We start from the raw sequence: 16,390 nt of genomic DNA, 5'->3' as shown, positions 1-16,390 counted from the left end.
TCTCTTAGATCAGTTGTCCTGTCTTAGCTAATGCATTGAGCCACTCGCTTTACCACTATCTTTGTGAACATTCATTATTCATCAGCTAATCTTCAAGGCAGGTGTGACTCACAGTTCACTCAGCATGAGGGAAAATCCTAAACGGATGGGATTTAGGGGAATGACAAAGGCCCTTTTGTTCCTGGGATGTTTGATTTAGTTTCTTCTGAAGACATTGGATTAGTCAGTAATTGTGAAAGTCACTGTACAAGGTTAAGTGCAATTCATTTTAGAAGGGCCTCGGTTTTTAATTCAGATGCAATGATATATACACTGTGTTGTGTTCTGTTGCAAGGTTTAGCATAAATGATATGTTATTGATTATAGCTAATTTGCTTAAATTTGCGAATTTTAAAAAACTTTTTATTTCGAAATAATTAGACTCAGAATAAATTGCCAAGAAATGTACAGGGAGGTTCTATGGACCCCCTTACCCAGCCTCCCCCAGTGTCCCAATGTTGATATCTTATATAACTATAGAGCAGTACCATAACCAGAACACTGACATGGGTACAATCTATGAGCTGATTAAGATTTCACCAGGTATACCTGTACTCATTCGTGGTGTGTGTGCATGTGTGTGGTGTATGTATGTAGTTGTATGCAATTATTTCACACATGTATATTTATGTAACTACAATTCATAATCAAGATGCAGAAGTGTATGATTACCACAAGGCTCCTTCATGCTCACCCTTTATCGCTGCGCCCACACTCTAACATTCTCCCCCTCGCCAATTCCTAACCCTTGGCAACTACAAATCTGTTCTCCAGCTCTATAATTTTATTTTGAGAATATAAATGGAATTATATAGTATTTGACCTTTTGAGATTGACTTTTGGTCACTTGGCATAATTCCCTTGAGGTCTATCCAAGTTGTTTTGTGTATCCGTAGTTCATCATTTTTGTTTTGTTTTGTTTTTTATTGCTAAGTAATATTCTATGATATGAATATGCCACAGTTTGTTTATTCATCCACTGAAGAAATTTGGGCTAGTCCCAATTTTTGACTATTATTAGTAAAGATTCTATGAATATTCATGCATAAGCTTTATGTAAACATAGATTTTACTTTCTCTGAAATAAGTGACCCAAAGTATAATTGTTGGGTCATATGGTAAGTCACGTGGCATTTTTAGAGGAAACCGCTAAAATATTTTCCAGGGTAGCTCTACCATTTTATATTCCCACCTGCAATGAATGAATGATCCAGTTTCTTCACATCCTTGCCAGCATTTGATGTTATCACTATTTATTTTTTAATTTTAGCAATTCAGAAAGATATGTAATGATATCTTCATTGTGGTTTTAATTTGCATTTTCCTAATAGTTCATGATTTTGAAAACTTTTCGTATGCTTGTCTTGGCCCATTTTCTGATTGGATTGTGTGCTTTTTTTCATGTTGAGTTTTGAGGGTTCTTTGTGTAGTCTAGAGGTAAGTCCCTTTATTGGCTATGTGGCAAATATATTCTTTCACTCTATAATTTGTCTTTTTAATTCTCTTAGCAGGATTTTCCACAGAACAAACATTTTTACTTTTGATGACATCCAATTTATCATTTTTTTCTTATGGATTATACTTTTCATGTCAAATCTAAGAACTGTTCACTTAGCCCTAGTTCTCAAAGATTTCCTCCTGTGCTTTTTTTCTAAAAGTTTTGCAATTTTATGTTTTACCTTAGGTCCATGATCCATTTTGCGTAAATTTTTTGTATAAGTTGTGAGGTTTAGGTCATGTGATTTTTGTTTTTGTTTTTGTTTTTGCTTATGGATATTCAATTATGTGAATATTTTTTGAAAAGAAATGAGGACTGCTACTCATACCAAAATAAATGACATTCTCTTGTGTTTTCATAAAATTTCTTGAAGGAGAGACAGGGGAATAAGTTGGAGGTATAGCTATCATATGTATTTATGCGACCACATGTTAATAAAATTTTGTGTAAGGCATAGTGGAGGGTCTTAAACCAGCAGCCACAAGCCAAATGTGACCTGAAAACATATTCGTCCCATATGGTGCTTAAAAAAATTTTTTTTGCACCAACTTTAAAAATGTGAAGATTTCATGTGCAAATGGAGATTTGTGGATTCGTTTTAAAGTCAGAAGATTCAGTAAGAGTAAAGCTACATTCCTCCCTGACAACTGTGTCTTTGAGTTGAGATGTATCTTTGGATGGGACATGCTCTTTGTAGTTCACTACAATCCTGTTGACTCCCTGACACTGTGGGCCCTTGTCAGTGTCACTTCTCCTAATTATTGTTTTCCTTGCATTACTGTTTTAGTTATTCAGTGCTTATTTACTATATGGAGTGCTCTTCATTCACTTTAGACCTTTGCATCTGTGACCTCCTTAGGTTTCCCTTCTTGGCCTCTGGTTCTTTCTTTTCCTTGCATTTCTCCCACCTCTCTCATTTGCTTTGTCTTTCCCAGGTTATTGATTTAAGCCCACTGTCAACTTTGATTGGCACTAAAATGTCACCTGAGCGTGGCCTATCTGGGTTTTCTTAGGTTCTGTGGGATCGTGACCCCACAGGATTGCAAGTCAACATCCTGGTGTGAGTGCACAATTTGTGAGTGATCATTTTCCAATGTGGAGATGGTGGTAGGATGTGGAGAAGACCCACTAGGTTTTTGGTTTTAAACTACCTGTTGTGCCTTAGTTATTAAGTGCCCACTCTCCCAAGTTGGGCCACTGAAGCCAGTCATAAAAGCATAGGTAGTGGCATCTGAACTATAATTATTCTGTCACACTTGGAGTCATTTGAAAGAAAAAAAGAAAGGCTTTCAACTAAAAGATGACTCATGAGGTCCTAGAGAGGGAAAGCCAAGAAAGAGCAATGCCAAAGGGTGGGAAAGATGAAAAATTTATAAAGTTTCTGGGAAAACCTAGGTTCAAGAACATCAGATCTGGACTCCAATGCCTTCTTTTCTCAAATCCCACAAATCGCCTTTGATTTCAAAAGAAAAAATGATTAACTGTCTTGAGCACAAGATGGCAGTCTAACTGCTGCTTCATTCCCCATGGCTGTCCGGAGAAAAGTGATAGGAAACAGAGCAGAAATAAACTTGCTTGTGTTGCTGAGAAATACTGAAAAATAAATAGTAATCAAGAAGGATGATGAGGGAAGGAAAGAGATTAAAAATAGATGTTTTGTGTGTGTGTGTGTGTGTGTGTGTGTGTGTGTGTGTGTGTGTGCATGGCATGTGTTTTGAATTGTTTTAAAATTTGGCTCTATTCATAGTCTTGAGTCTCTGTTAAATATGTGTAGGCTTAGGTCTCATGTGTGTCTTTTGGCTCTGTTCTAGAGCAAAATCCCTAGGAAAGTACAGGGGATAAATAGGTAGAGACCATATGTGCTGGGGAGGAGGCTGGCAAAAGGCCCCGGTTCTCAGATGGAGGGGTTCTTGGGCTAAGCGATGATGACCTTTTCTTGGTGTTCTTATGAAAATAAAAAAGGACACATTTCTTCTTTATACAAAGAGCTATGCCAAACTCTACAAAGTGTTTAGAAGGGGTTCCAGTCATAGGCAGATATTATGAAGAAGAGTAAAAGTCTCCCCACTTTTCTGTCTGTCTCTCTCTCTCTGTCCCTCTCTCCAGTAAAATCCATAAAGAAGGACAAAGCTAATTATGTGGAACACCCTCTTTCCTGCAAAAAAATCATATTCCAGAATTAAAAGATGGATGAGGAGAAAAGCCTAACATAACAAGAAGTTTTCTGGCATTCTCTAATAAGACATTCAATGCAGCCCAGGCAGTAACCTGGTCCCCAAAGCCTCCAAAGCAAAGGAAGCCAACAGGCTGCAACTTCTGGGATGAAGCAGGGTTATTCTGTACTTTGCCACTTCTCATGATGGCCAGCTACAGGACAGTCTTTTTTGTAGGCAGAGGCAGCATTTCAGAAGCTGTTGTTTCTTCCCCCGGAAAGTAGGGGCTACCTCAACACTTTTGATACTTGTTAAAGTGATGTTATATCTCTATTGTATGACTTTATTTATAAAATGAGTTTAATAAAGGTAAAACAACTATTTTTTGAGGCGATATCCTTCACATGAAGAAAGTTTCAGACTTAAAGTTTCAGGCACTGAAAAGCAATATCTAATTAGTCATCCAAGAGCCTTGTGAGATGGAAGATGTGTGATAACATTATCCCCATTCATTAAATAAATGTAGAGTTGCAGACACAGACAGGCAAGTTGAGGGCCTAAAATAATCTTGTGATTCTTCTTTGTCTATTATGTATTCAGTATTTAGAGAACAAAGAGTTCAAAGGACATTGGAGATTCAGAATCAAAGGCAGTAACTAAGTCTTTGGGTTTGTAAGACCACTGGGCTGGCTCTCAGGATGTCCCCTCCCAATTTAAAAAATACTGAGTGGCAAATTTTGTCAAGTTTAAGTTAAAAAGAATTGATTTTAGGGAATTGTGTTTTGAGGATCTGATAGTACTCTTTGAAGGTTAGCAATATTCTGGAATATAGAAAACCCAGAATTAGCTATATCTGTGTTTAGAAGTTTAGTTATCCTCTGGAGAAAGATTCTTCTCTTCTACTTAGCTCACTTGTGAGAGTAAGAGGAAATAGAAGGAAGAAGTCTTCTCCCATCTCCAAGATTTTCTCTCTTAATCTCCAAGAAGTCTTGTCCTATGCCTTCTAGTAGTAGAGAAGGTTTATTGAAACATTTTTCCTTTCTCTCTCTCTCTCTCCCCCTTTCTTTCTTTCTTTCTTTCTTTCTTTCTTTCTTTCTTTCTTTCTTTCTTTCTTTCTTTCTTTCTTTCTTTCTTTCTTTCTTTCTTCTTTCAACTTTTAAAGAGCAATAGGGGGAAGGCAAAAGCTGCAGTTTCTGTGTTTGCAGAGGGCTTTGCAGAATCTCTAAGTCTTCTGGACAGAAAAGAGGTATTTTTATACTATAAGGCATGAGATCAATCAACTGATCATAAAGGTCCTTTAAGAAAGAAAAACCACATAGGTAAACAACAACAACAACAAACAGACTCTCAAGAAGAGAGAGATTTTTGTCTTACAAAATAATTGGTTTTCTGTTTTCTTTTTGCTGGAATGACTTCAGATGTACAATTATAATATAGATTTTGTCACTGTAAGGCTTTCTATTCATCAGACATAGGATAGAACAGTTCTAAGGTCATCTAAAGCCAAGGGCTAGGGTCCCCCAGTAGAGAGTAGGAGGAAGGATAGAAAGAGATGTAGACACATGGAAATACTTGGAAAAGCTTCAGGGCTTGTCAGATGCAGGTCTTGGCAGGAATCACTAAATGCCCTTCAAACAAGCTGCTGCATTGCTGAGAGTGGACTGGCCACAGTGAAGATTCTGATTTGAGCAAAAGGAAACAGTGAGAAAGAAGTTACTCTTGTTCAGCCTGTTTCTGCACCTTGATCCTCTTTTCTTTTGGGATGCTTCCATTTCTGTCACTGATACCATTGTCCTGGCCTCTGGGAAATGTCACTTGTATACTATAATAGGGGTCCCTAGGACTTGTGGGAGAGGAAAGAACTTTCATGACAGGGCCATGGAAACCCACAAGATTGACCTGGCTTTGGAACTGGAGATTCTAGTGGCTAAAGATGAGATGCTGAGAAGGCTGTTAAGTATCCTAGACTTCAGGAAACAGAAGTTTTCTTTTTTGAGGAAAAACAGATAAGATCCTTTGACTAGCTGGCTCTAAAAGAGAATATTGATTTGAGAGAGAAAGGAAGCTCTACAACATAAAATTCTGACCACACAGCCACGACTAATCCCCAAGAGAAAGAAACGAGACTTTGTGTAACTAGGCTGTGAATTTTGTTGTGGAACAAGATGGAAGGTGGGGTAGATAGACAAGTTTTGAATACTATAGAGCATTACAAATCTGTGAGAACAGTGGCAGAAGGACAGAATTACAGAATGCATTAAAGTTGTAAAAAAAAATACAGAGAACAATAAAAAAAGGACTATTTGAACTAGGATTAGAGTAAGAAGAAAAGAGACAAGCTCAGGGCTGGGGCAGATGGTGAGACATTAACAGGTCATAGAGGCAACACAATATTATTCACCTCTTATTCTGTGCCCTTCTTTGGTAAGAAAAAGGATCTTTGCATTGGAAATAGTAGACATAATGTAGTTAATAAGAATTTGACATCTTAGTTAAATGAGACCAAGTAAGAGAGATTGTAACATATTTAGATGGTTATAAAGATGATAAAGGTCATTACAGGGCTTACTTATGTGACCAAAGGACAACTAATGGTAATACTTAGGGAGAGATGGTGTCCAAACAAAAAGAATAAAAATTGTCTCAGTTTTCCAGAAAAGGAGAGAAAATGGGTTCCAGGATATATCTAAATCCCTGTTCATTTTGTTTCTCAGACCACCTCCCGCTTGCCTATTCTACTCTTCCTCTTTTTGTGCTATCTTGTTCAATCTTTCCCCATTAGGGGAAAGAAGAGTGGGTGTAATATTGGCCAGGCGAATTGTGGTTTGGTTTCATGAACCTATCCAGGTTTATGAAAAATTCCTATCCAAGACAACCCAAGTGCTGAAAGGTTAGTCAAGACAGACTAATTAGGAGAAGCTGATATTTAAATATTAAAGAAATAGAGTGTAAGGATCAAAAGGAACCCAAGGAAGAAGTGCAGTTATAGGTCAAAAGCCAGCATATAAGTGCTAGGTTGACATCAGGTTAGAATGAAGATAGATCTGGAGTTGTCATGAGAGATGAGTTCCAGTACGACTGCAAAAATCAACCAACCAACCAACCAACCAATCAACCCAACCACACCACACACACCACACACCGCACACACCACACACACACACCACCACACCACACCACCACACCAAACCAAACTACTACCTCCTGAAAGAAGTCCCCAAACAAAACCACTAGTGGGCAATCTCAGCTTGGTTTTTATGTAATTGGGTGTGTGGTACATAGGTGACTCAGGCCAAAGATCAAGAAAGACATTATGGAATTCAGTTTGATGGATTCTTAGCTGGTTAAACAGCCACATTCAATGCAAATTTGAATTAATTAGTTCAGGAATAAATGTCAGCATAGATAGTGTCTCTAGTTGATGTCTGAACCTTTCATATTAAATATTTTTTATCAATGATTTAAATGGGTGCATGAAAAGCATACATATTAGACCTGCAGGTGAAAAATATAGGAGGAACAGTTAAAATGTTGGATTAAAAAAAAAATATTGCATTCATTTCTTTAGATTCAAGATTTTAAAAGATTATGCAGAAGACTCAGAGATCTGAGTCATTAATTAAAAAATAACACCAGTAGAGTTTTTAGGAAGAATAAATGTTAATAACTTTCTAAAACACAAGTAAATAAAATTTTCCACACTAAAAAGAGTAAAAAGAAATAGATGAATTTAATTTTAATGATATATTTTATTTAACCTAATAAATACGAAGTATTATAATTTCAACACAAAATCAATATAAAAATTATTGAGATATTCTCTGTTGTTGTTGTTGTTGTTGTTTTTTACTATGTTTTTACACGAAGTGTTTATTATCTTGTTTTGAACTGGCCACATTCTCAGTACTCAGCCACACAGGCTATTGCCTTCCATATTGGACAGCATAGGTTTAAATGCTATTGGTTAAAACCGTGGACCTCGAAAATCTCAACCTTGAAGATGAAATTCCTGAAATAGGTAGCCAAGATTGGATAAAGGATCTGGTAATGTTTAGAAAGGACATGTGCACTATATTTGAATATTGAAAGGAATGTGACATGGGGAAAGGATTTCATTATTTTTTCCTTTTCAGCCAAGAGGTTAAAACTAGGAGCAATGAATAAAAATTATTAGGGAGGCAGATTTGGGCTTATTATAAAAGCGAAACTTACTAGCAATTAAAGGTGTTCAAAAGTGAGATTAACTTTAATTCAAGCAACATATATTGAACTCCATGTAAGATACTCTGTTAGATGTCAAGGTTACGATACAAATAAGAGAATTCCTGCCTTCAAAGAGTTGATAATTATATGACTAACTTTAGTATAATCTATAAAGTGCTTGCTTATTGCTAACGTCTTGATTAGAAGGGTTGCTGGAAGTGTGCAAGCTGACTTGGCATTGTATCCCTTTATAGAGGGGATTTCTGCAAATGACTGAGACATTGTTTTCTACTAGTGCATCTCAAACTTGCTTGATTGAGAATCATAGTAAGAAATATATTTACAATGCAATCCAGTGAAAAGTTTTATGAAACCTTATTACCTTTACATGTGTGATGTTTTCTATTCTGGTACAGTCTATTCTATTTCAGTGGAAATAGCCTGATCACAACCCACCAAAGTGACTTACTTGATAATGGGTTGCTACCCCTATTGGAAGAACATTTAGTTAATTACCTGTGGAAGTCTGATATGATTGAATGCTTGTAGGGTTTTAACTCTAAGGGTAACATGGCCATAAACACTGTTCTTTTCATTAATTGTAATTGTCACTTGACTTGGAACCAGAACACTTGACTGCCCCAATAAGTCTAGATATATCATAATTGTTTATTGAGGAATAAGTAAAATCCCTCGTAAAAAAAAGTGATTTGATGGTGTGATAAGATAGCTCTTGATAAAAAAAGAGGATACAGGGGCAAGTATGAGTATTGATATGACAATTGACATAGATTAGGAAGACAATCCAGTGTTTACCATGAGACCTTGTCAGATAGATGGTTCAAATCTAGATTTCAGGGTCACCTAGTTATGTGCGACTCTGATTTCCTGGCTCTGTCGAATTCTCTCCATATGCGCTTCTTTTTAGGTGTTCATAAAAGCTCCAGAAGTCTGTGGTGACTTAGTATGTGCTAAGTGTATGACTAAGTTAAAAGTGGAAGGCTTGGACACAGGGAAGAAAGGAAGTGAGATGAGGCCATGGGCGTAGCCATAGTTCACAGTGACAGAGCAGCATGTAGTTCATAGACCATCTGGGCAGAAGCAGGAAAAGTGAGACCTTAACTCAAGGCTGGAGGGTGTGAGGTAGGAGACAGAAACTTTCTGGGCAACAAAAGAGTAGGTTGGGCTGAGAGAGAGTAAATGAGGGGCTAATTATGAATAGCCGCCTCTGGTTCCATCGTTGCCTGTTTCAAGGGTCCTCTATTCTCTAATACTGCCCCATTTTTGGATGCCATGGTACCTGAGATTCCTTTGGAGTCTGTGTTCTCTCCAGTGTCCTCTATTAATGTAAAGATATTCTTGGGAAAGTGAAACACCCAGTGGTGAACATTATGTAGATTGTAAGCGTGCCTTTAGATTTTGTGCTTCCCCCCAAAGGGAGAGTCTCCAGAAACAGGATAACACTGCTTCTGAGAGGATAAGAGGCAACAAAAAGAGAAAAGGGTGAAAAAAGAAGGCATGTCATGAATAAGGAGGTTACTAGTGCCAAAGAAGCATTTCACAAGTTTTCTGGTCTGTCCTCCTCTTTGTGTAAACAACCTCTCAAATCTCTTTAGGTTACCGATGACACATTTGGTACATATTCGTCTCTGCATTTCTCCATATGCATTCACCAACAAAACATATTCACAAATATTGGCTTTCTTTGTAAGATCAGGCTACCTATTGTCATATAACTTGCATTCACTTATTATACCATGGACATGCCTCCATGGTTATATAACCATATAACCATATGAAATAAGTTATATGGTTATAACTTATTTTAATTAGGTGTATAATATTATTAAAAAAATGGAAATATCATAATTTATTGAGTCATTCTACTATTAGTGGACATTTAGGCTTTTAAAGTGTGGGCCGCTATCTCTTTTTTCTTTTCAGTGATGGTTTCCACAAACTTTTTAAAAAATGTAAAAGCTATTACATAGTATGTCCGTCTAAAATTAGAACATTATAGAATATGTGCTAATCGGTAATCTGCTGAATACTTGAGAGGAACCCTCTGTAGAACTCCAGAATTGTCTCTCTGTACATTATTCTCTTTCCTGCTACTTCGTCCTTGTGTGCTCTGCCCTCCTTCTTTTTCCTGGATGGGTTCCTTCTCTTTGGGTCACTTTAGCCTTCATTGTCTAAGTCCGCTGTCTTGAAAATTGTTGTTTCATATGTTTTGATCAGTGTGTTGATGATTTGGTTGGGAGGTTAAATCCATTTCCTAATATTCCATCTTAGTCAGAAGCAGAAGCTGGCAATATTTTTTTGTACAAGCCACTATTGAATATTAAAATCAGTTTATTGGGTAATAATGATTAAAAAATAAAGTGGTATAAAATAGAAAATAAAAATGAGTATTCTATATAGTAAGGGTAAATAAGTTTTGTTTTGTGAAACTTTTTAAGTTATCTACGTATATGTATGTGTGCATTGGATTGTGATATAAAACACATTTTATACTGCGGATCATGGTAAGAATAGTTTAAAAAACACTGTACTAGGTACAGCACCATCCAGTACAGGCAGGAGTCTGCAACACTTAGTCTCCATCTCTGCCTTGAAGCATTCATACGATCTGTGGAAAATTATCTCTACTTCATTTTGTCCTTCTGAAAATTGTTTATCATCTCCTACAAAGCTATGATCTGCGAATCCTGGAAATCTCTGTGAAAACCCTTTGTCGTTCTTAAAGTTGAGACTGATACATATTTTTATCAGTTAATAAATAGTTATTGATTGCCCAGTGTGTTTCAGACACTGTGCATGGTAATGCTGCGTTACTAGCATTACCATGCTAGCACATATCTGGCTACAAGAGGAGGCAAAAGGAAGGCGTTAGGAATCTTCCCTGTGCCAGAACTCCTAACACAGGGAGGATTCAGAGATTGCGGAGATGTGAGGGAGACTGTCTAGGGGGAACCATTCAGACAGACTTGCAGGGTTGGAGGTTAAGAAAGTGAGAGCGCAGATGGTCTGCTTGAGGAACCTCAATGCTAGTTTATTTCACTTTTTTCATTAAACACATATACGTAGATATTTTATGTGTTAAGAACATAACTACTATGTTCTTAAGATATATCAGTGAACAAAATAAATATCCACGCCTTCATGGAGTTTACATTCTACTGGGAGAAATACAATAAGCAGTAAACATAGTAAGTAAATGATTTTTTAAAAAAATGGTAATATGGAACAGAGCAGGGGAAGGATGATTGGAAGTGGGGCTGCCAGTTTAAATTTTAAGTGGGAGACATTTACTGAGGTATATTTAGAATTTAAATGTAATAGTATATGTCTATAATAATACAAATTCTAAAAATATTCCAACATAATTAGAATTTTCTGGTCTGCAAGTCACTCCAAAACTGTATCCTTTGGATGCTGCATTGACACTTTGCAACCACCAGGGCTCAAATCAGCCATTTATGAGGGGAAAAAAAGGGGTGAGGATAGGGTGGGAGAGAGATGTGGGTAATTATGTATACTTGTCCCTCGGGTGTCACGCAGGGGCAGCTTCATTGAGGACCCTGGCAAGACAGGCAGAAGAGTGTTACTGTGTGACCTGGATCAAGACATTTTGCCCTTTGCTTCTCTTCCTTGGCATGTCCTCACCCAGCAGGGGCTGACAGCCCAGCAGAGAAATGAACTTCAGCCTGGCCTTTCAGCACCCAATGCGTGTCACAGCCGAGTGGTGGTGGAGAGAGGCAGACCTGCTGGCCTTGTCTTGCGACCCTGCAGCGAGATTTTTTGGACGCTGCGCAAGGATTCCCGCGGTTACACTGAGCGCCCTGGGTTTGTACAAAAGCCTCACTCGATGTTTTCCGTTTCCTTGTAATGTATTTAAAACGTCGCCGAGATCTAAGCATTCACCTGGACGTTCGGGTTCCTCGATCCTTTCCATCCCTGCTTCCGCAGGCAGATGGGTAGACTATTCTTATCCTCTGGAAGAGATCCCATCCGGTCGCCCTTTCTGGAGCGGAGAGCTGCTCGCATTTTTCTCGGGCGGTATCTCGGCGAAGTCCAGCGAGCCGCGCGCCGGCGGGGAAGGGGCGCGCACGCGTCGGGAGCCGCTGGTTGCGCATCTGGCGCCAGAGCGCGCTCCCCGAGCAGTGCCCGCCACGGCCGCGGCCTTGGGTTGGTGCTTTCTAGAGTGCCGGGAGCTCTCTCCCCGCGCGGGGGCACCAGAGCCCTCGGAAGTGTCAGGCACTGCGGTGCATTTTCCCAGTTCTCTTTTAAATGACTGCGGAAAAACAGATTCTCCGAGCCGCAAATGGGAAGACGGATTCTCAGACAAGGCTTGCGAGTGCTCCGCAGCCATCATTTAACTGCGCCCGCAGAGCAGTTACGGTTTGTCACCCGACCCTCCCGGATCGCCTCGTTTGTCCCTAATGAGACTCTGAGGCTCTGCCCGTGCTGGGCTTCTCGGTAGCTGGATGCTTGTCGTCCTCCGGGCAGCGCGAGCGCGGGGCACGCGTTCGCGCACACCCGCGCACACACGAAAACGCGCAAGGTACGGCAGGGGAGCAAGGGCTCTGGGTGCCCCGTGTGGGGGTGGGCATCTCTGGGAGTGAAGCTACGATCTGAGAATGGCTTCATCTTGCCAGGTTGACGGATGAGATAAAATGACGCGGCGCCACACATCGGACAGGCCAGGGTTGCTGCCGCGCATTTAGGGAACCCAATAGGCGTTAGGCGCGCTCCCTTCCCCTCACATGTCTCTATTTCCCGGGCGTGTGATGCCAGAAAAACGGCAGGAGAAAGACCCACTTAGACAGCTAGAGTTCAATTTGGAGATTCACCTTCCTCTGCAAAAGCATGAACAGGAAGACCCGCAAAACCATGGTTCCCCAAATAGATGGCCTGGAATGGGGGCGGTTATTCTTGGTTACCGATGCTGAACATGTTTTGGTGTTTACAATATTTATTTAATTTTAGTATAGCTCGCCCTCCGTTTTAGGCAGGATGGGAAAGGAGAACGCAGCGGGGAGGGAGAAGGGAGGGAGGATTCCTATAATAAGAATCAGCGCATTTTTCAGAACTGAACCCAGCCGGATTTCCATTTCAAAAAAAGGAGACAGCCTCTGCTGTGATTGTAGAAGAGACCGCGGTGTGAATTAGGGACTGGGAGGCGTCGAGCAGCAGAACGGTCCATCTCAGAGGTACCTGGATCTAAATACACACACACACACACACACACACACACACACACACACACACACACACACACACGTGCGCGCGCGCGTCTATACGGCCAGGATGTGTGCGTGTGTGTGCGTGTGTGAACTCCCACATGCTGCTGCTGTCTGCTTCTGGCCAGTGGCACAGATGCCTCCCTCCTCCCCGCTCGCCCCCAGATTCCCCTCCCCTCCCTGTTGCTTTTGTCTGGAGGGTGTTATGGGTTTGTGTGTGTATGAGCGTGTGTGTTTTTGGATTTCAGACTAATTTTCTGGAGTTTCTGCCCCTGCTCTGCGTCAGCCCTCACGTCACTTCGCCAGCAGTAGCAGAGGCGGCGGCGGCGGCGGCGGCTCCCGGAATTGGGTTGGAACAGGAGCCTCGCTCGCTCTTTCGCTCGCGCTCTCCGCGCTCAGTGCTCAGAGGCAGGAGGAGCCTGGACCCAGGCGCCGCCGGCGAGCGGTAGGCGCCGGAGCCCGGGTGAGCAGCACAAACAGTGCCCTCCGTCGTCTCGGCCCTTACTGTTCCCACTGGGCGGCCTCGGCGGCTCCCCAGGTGGGACGCGCCGCGCCACCTGCCCGCACCTCCTGCGCCCAGCGGCCGTGGCGGATTCTGCAGCATCATTCGGTGGGCCCGTCGCAGAGCTGTCGCCGCCAGCAGTCTCCTCGTCCCTTTTAAAGGGTCCTTCGCCTGGCCTGTGCCATGGAATCCTGTCTTGGGGACCCTTGCCCTATCATCCCTCTCTCGACATCAGGCTTGGAAAGAGGGTGGGCATACTGGCGGCCTCGGCGGCGTCAGTGCCATCGAGGGGCAAGTTTATTTCTGGGATGGGAGCTGGGCACTCATCCATCCACGGTCTCCCGGCTGGGGCCGGGGTGGGGGTGACGCGAGCGCGGAGGGAGAGTGCCCCAATTCATGGTGTTTGGGATCCTGCGCCGAGTCTTACGCGTGTCTGTTTGTCCTCAGCCTCGAGGTGCGTCCCGAATCCCAGTGCGCGTCTAGCAAGGAGCCTGCGCCCCAGAGTATCCCGGTAGCGCCGCGGGCCGGTGCTCGGCGCGCCGGGCCATGCAGCGGCGGCCGCGGCGGAGTTCCCAGTGCCGGTAGCGCCCCTCTGAGGCAGTCTGAGATGCCCCGGCCACTGTGAACGGTGCTGCTGCCCACCAGGACACGCTCAGTCCCGGACGTACTCGGTTCTGAGCGCCCGCGACCAGCACCGAATAGAGCTGCGAGCGCGGCAAAGACTGCCCAGCACGGGCAGGGGAAGCTGGCTGGTGGCAGCCCAGGGACACGTACTTAGTCTGACTCGGGCTGGCACTGGCGGCTAGGGATGTCGTCCTGGACGAAGTGGCATGGACCCGCCATGGTGCGGCTCTGGGGCTTCTGCTGGCTGGTTGTGGGCTTCTGGAGGGCCGCTCTCGCCTGTCCCACGTCCTGCAAATGCAGCGCTTCTCGGATCTGGTGCAGCGACCCTACTCCCGGCATCGTTGCATTTCCGAGGTTGGAGCCTAACAGTGCGGACCCTGAGAACATCACCGAAATGTGAGTTCCTGGTGATTTTCCTCCTTCCTTCTCTCCTGGCCCCTAGGGCAGGGGCTGACCAGGCGGATCCGTCCTGGGCATGAAGGTTGTCTCAAGTCTGGGGAGAAAGCTGAGACGAGAGATGTGGGGCTGGGTCATCTGTCAGTCACCTGTCTGTTTCACTGGCTTGGGGCTGCTAATGTGGGGAGAAGTTTAAAATAAGTTTTAAATATATATTTATATGTATTCCTGTCAGAAGGCATTCCATATGTACTTTATATTTCAAAGCCCTGTTACAATAACTTAGTTTTGGACATTTTTGTTTCATAAGGTGCAATGTGTATGTTGTGTTAGGAGAAGTTCCAGTAATATTTACTAGAAAAGAGGTTAAGGTAACTAACTTTTTGAAATCTGTGGAAGGAGATTAGAGTCTCCCCCTTAACATCTTTCTCTGAGGTTTGGTGTTCACTGATTTCCCTTTTCATTTTATATATTCATATTTTGCTTAGAAGATTGCATCCAGAGATGGCCTTGAAAATGATCTGTAAGAGGATAAGTTCTGAGTGTTGAAATGCACTCACTCAAAAGAGAAAATGTGATCGTTGGAAGCCTAAAAGCTTGGTCTGATCTAATTTGGACTTGACTTTCCAGAGATATAATTTTTAGACCATTTGAATTATAAATCTTAATTGCCCATTGAATAATTTCCCAGGACCAGGTTGGATGATAAAGCAGTGTGTAGTATTGGGATGAATGCTGCCTTCCGCATGGGACCCCTATGTCCCTGGAAATGTTTGAGTTTGTCTTGGTCTGATGGAGAAGCAGAATTGTGCGTTTCTGTAGTCCTCTTCTGATGCCTGTGACAAATAACGTTACCAAGTAGGAATTTACCAGTCTTTTCTCCAGCATTCTCTTGTCACCTATATTAGAGGTTCCCCCCTCCCCCAATCTCCTGGAGACTTTGACATTTTATACATTTTATTAACGTGAGAATTTATTCATCCACGTAGAGGGGTTGTAAGGCAGAGTTTCTCCCGGGTTTTCTTAAAGTGTTTGATGCTAAGATAGGCAGCCCCGAAAGTAGGGCTTGGGCTATGGCCTTCCGGTTGGAGAGTGCGCATGCATTTTTCCCCCACCACGGAAAACGCACGCCCCATTTCTGCCAACGTAGTTGACTGAGATAACCTGTTTTTTCATGTAAGTAAGAAACCTTCCTAGGCTCTAATGTTTGTTCTGCTGGTAATGCTCATGTTATAAGGCTCAGGCAGAAGGGAGTAACAACAAAACAGGGGAAACGTGCAGGCCTAGCAGTGTTGAGATGTGCCGGGAGCAGCCAACTGTCAGGCTGGATCCAGGATGCTCCAATCTAAATCTTTTTGGCAAGGATAGCAGCAGGCTGGGCTGGAGCGGGCTGGAGTGGAAGGGTGGGTAGGGCCCCAACCGTCATGACCCTCGGTTGAGCTGGTCCAGGCTTGTAGGCTGGTCATATTGTCTGTGGCCTTTTGTCAGGATCTATGTCTCTTTTTCATAAGATAATGTGTCAGTAGTCAGATGGAGAAAGCCATATGGAATTTTGAGCTCTTCGGACTATTTTGAGACTATGGGGAGTGCCTTTATACAGTTAGATACTGTTTTGTTGTTGTTTTTAAATTCCGTAGAGGTGACAGGAGGAAATGAAATAGGGATAATCATTTTCACTTTAACATTTTTTTCACTTTAAAATTTTTAAGACCATAATCAGAGAAAAATAAAA

At 42.1% G+C, this 16,390-nt stretch overlaps 1 protein-coding gene across 9 annotated transcripts in view; it reads left to right on the top strand.

Moving 5' to 3' along the window:
- The first annotated feature begins 12,222 nt into the window (after positions 1–12,222).
- NTRK2 (neurotrophic receptor tyrosine kinase 2) overlaps positions 12,223–16,390 on the top strand; it is a 319,040-nt gene continuing 314,872 nt past the window's right edge. For 4 of the 9 annotated variants that reach the window (XM_039875645.1, XM_039875644.1, XM_039875647.1 and 1 more), the window contains exons 1-4: positions 12,238–12,457; positions 12,984–13,106; positions 13,385–13,599; positions 14,086–14,658. In XM_039875645.1, the coding sequence (XP_039731579.1) occupies positions 14,447–14,658 (212 nt within the window). In that variant the 5' untranslated portion in view covers positions 12,238–12,457; positions 12,984–13,106; positions 13,385–13,599; positions 14,086–14,446. Of the gene's footprint in view, positions 12,458–12,708; positions 12,856–12,983; positions 13,107–13,384; positions 13,600–14,085; positions 14,659–16,390 lie in introns of those variants that run through there. The other 5 variants (XM_039875643.1, XM_039875641.1, XM_039875639.1 and 2 more) reach the window with 5 other exon arrangements.

The sequence above is a fragment of the Pteropus medius genome, unplaced genomic scaffold (assembly GCF_902729225.1).
Source record: "Pteropus medius unplaced genomic scaffold, Ma_sr-lr_union100, whole genome shotgun sequence".
Lineage (NCBI taxonomy): Eukaryota > Metazoa > Chordata > Mammalia > Chiroptera > Pteropodidae > Pteropus > Pteropus medius.
Note: the sequence above shows the minus strand (reverse complement) of the source record. Positions and strands in the feature narration are given on the sequence as shown.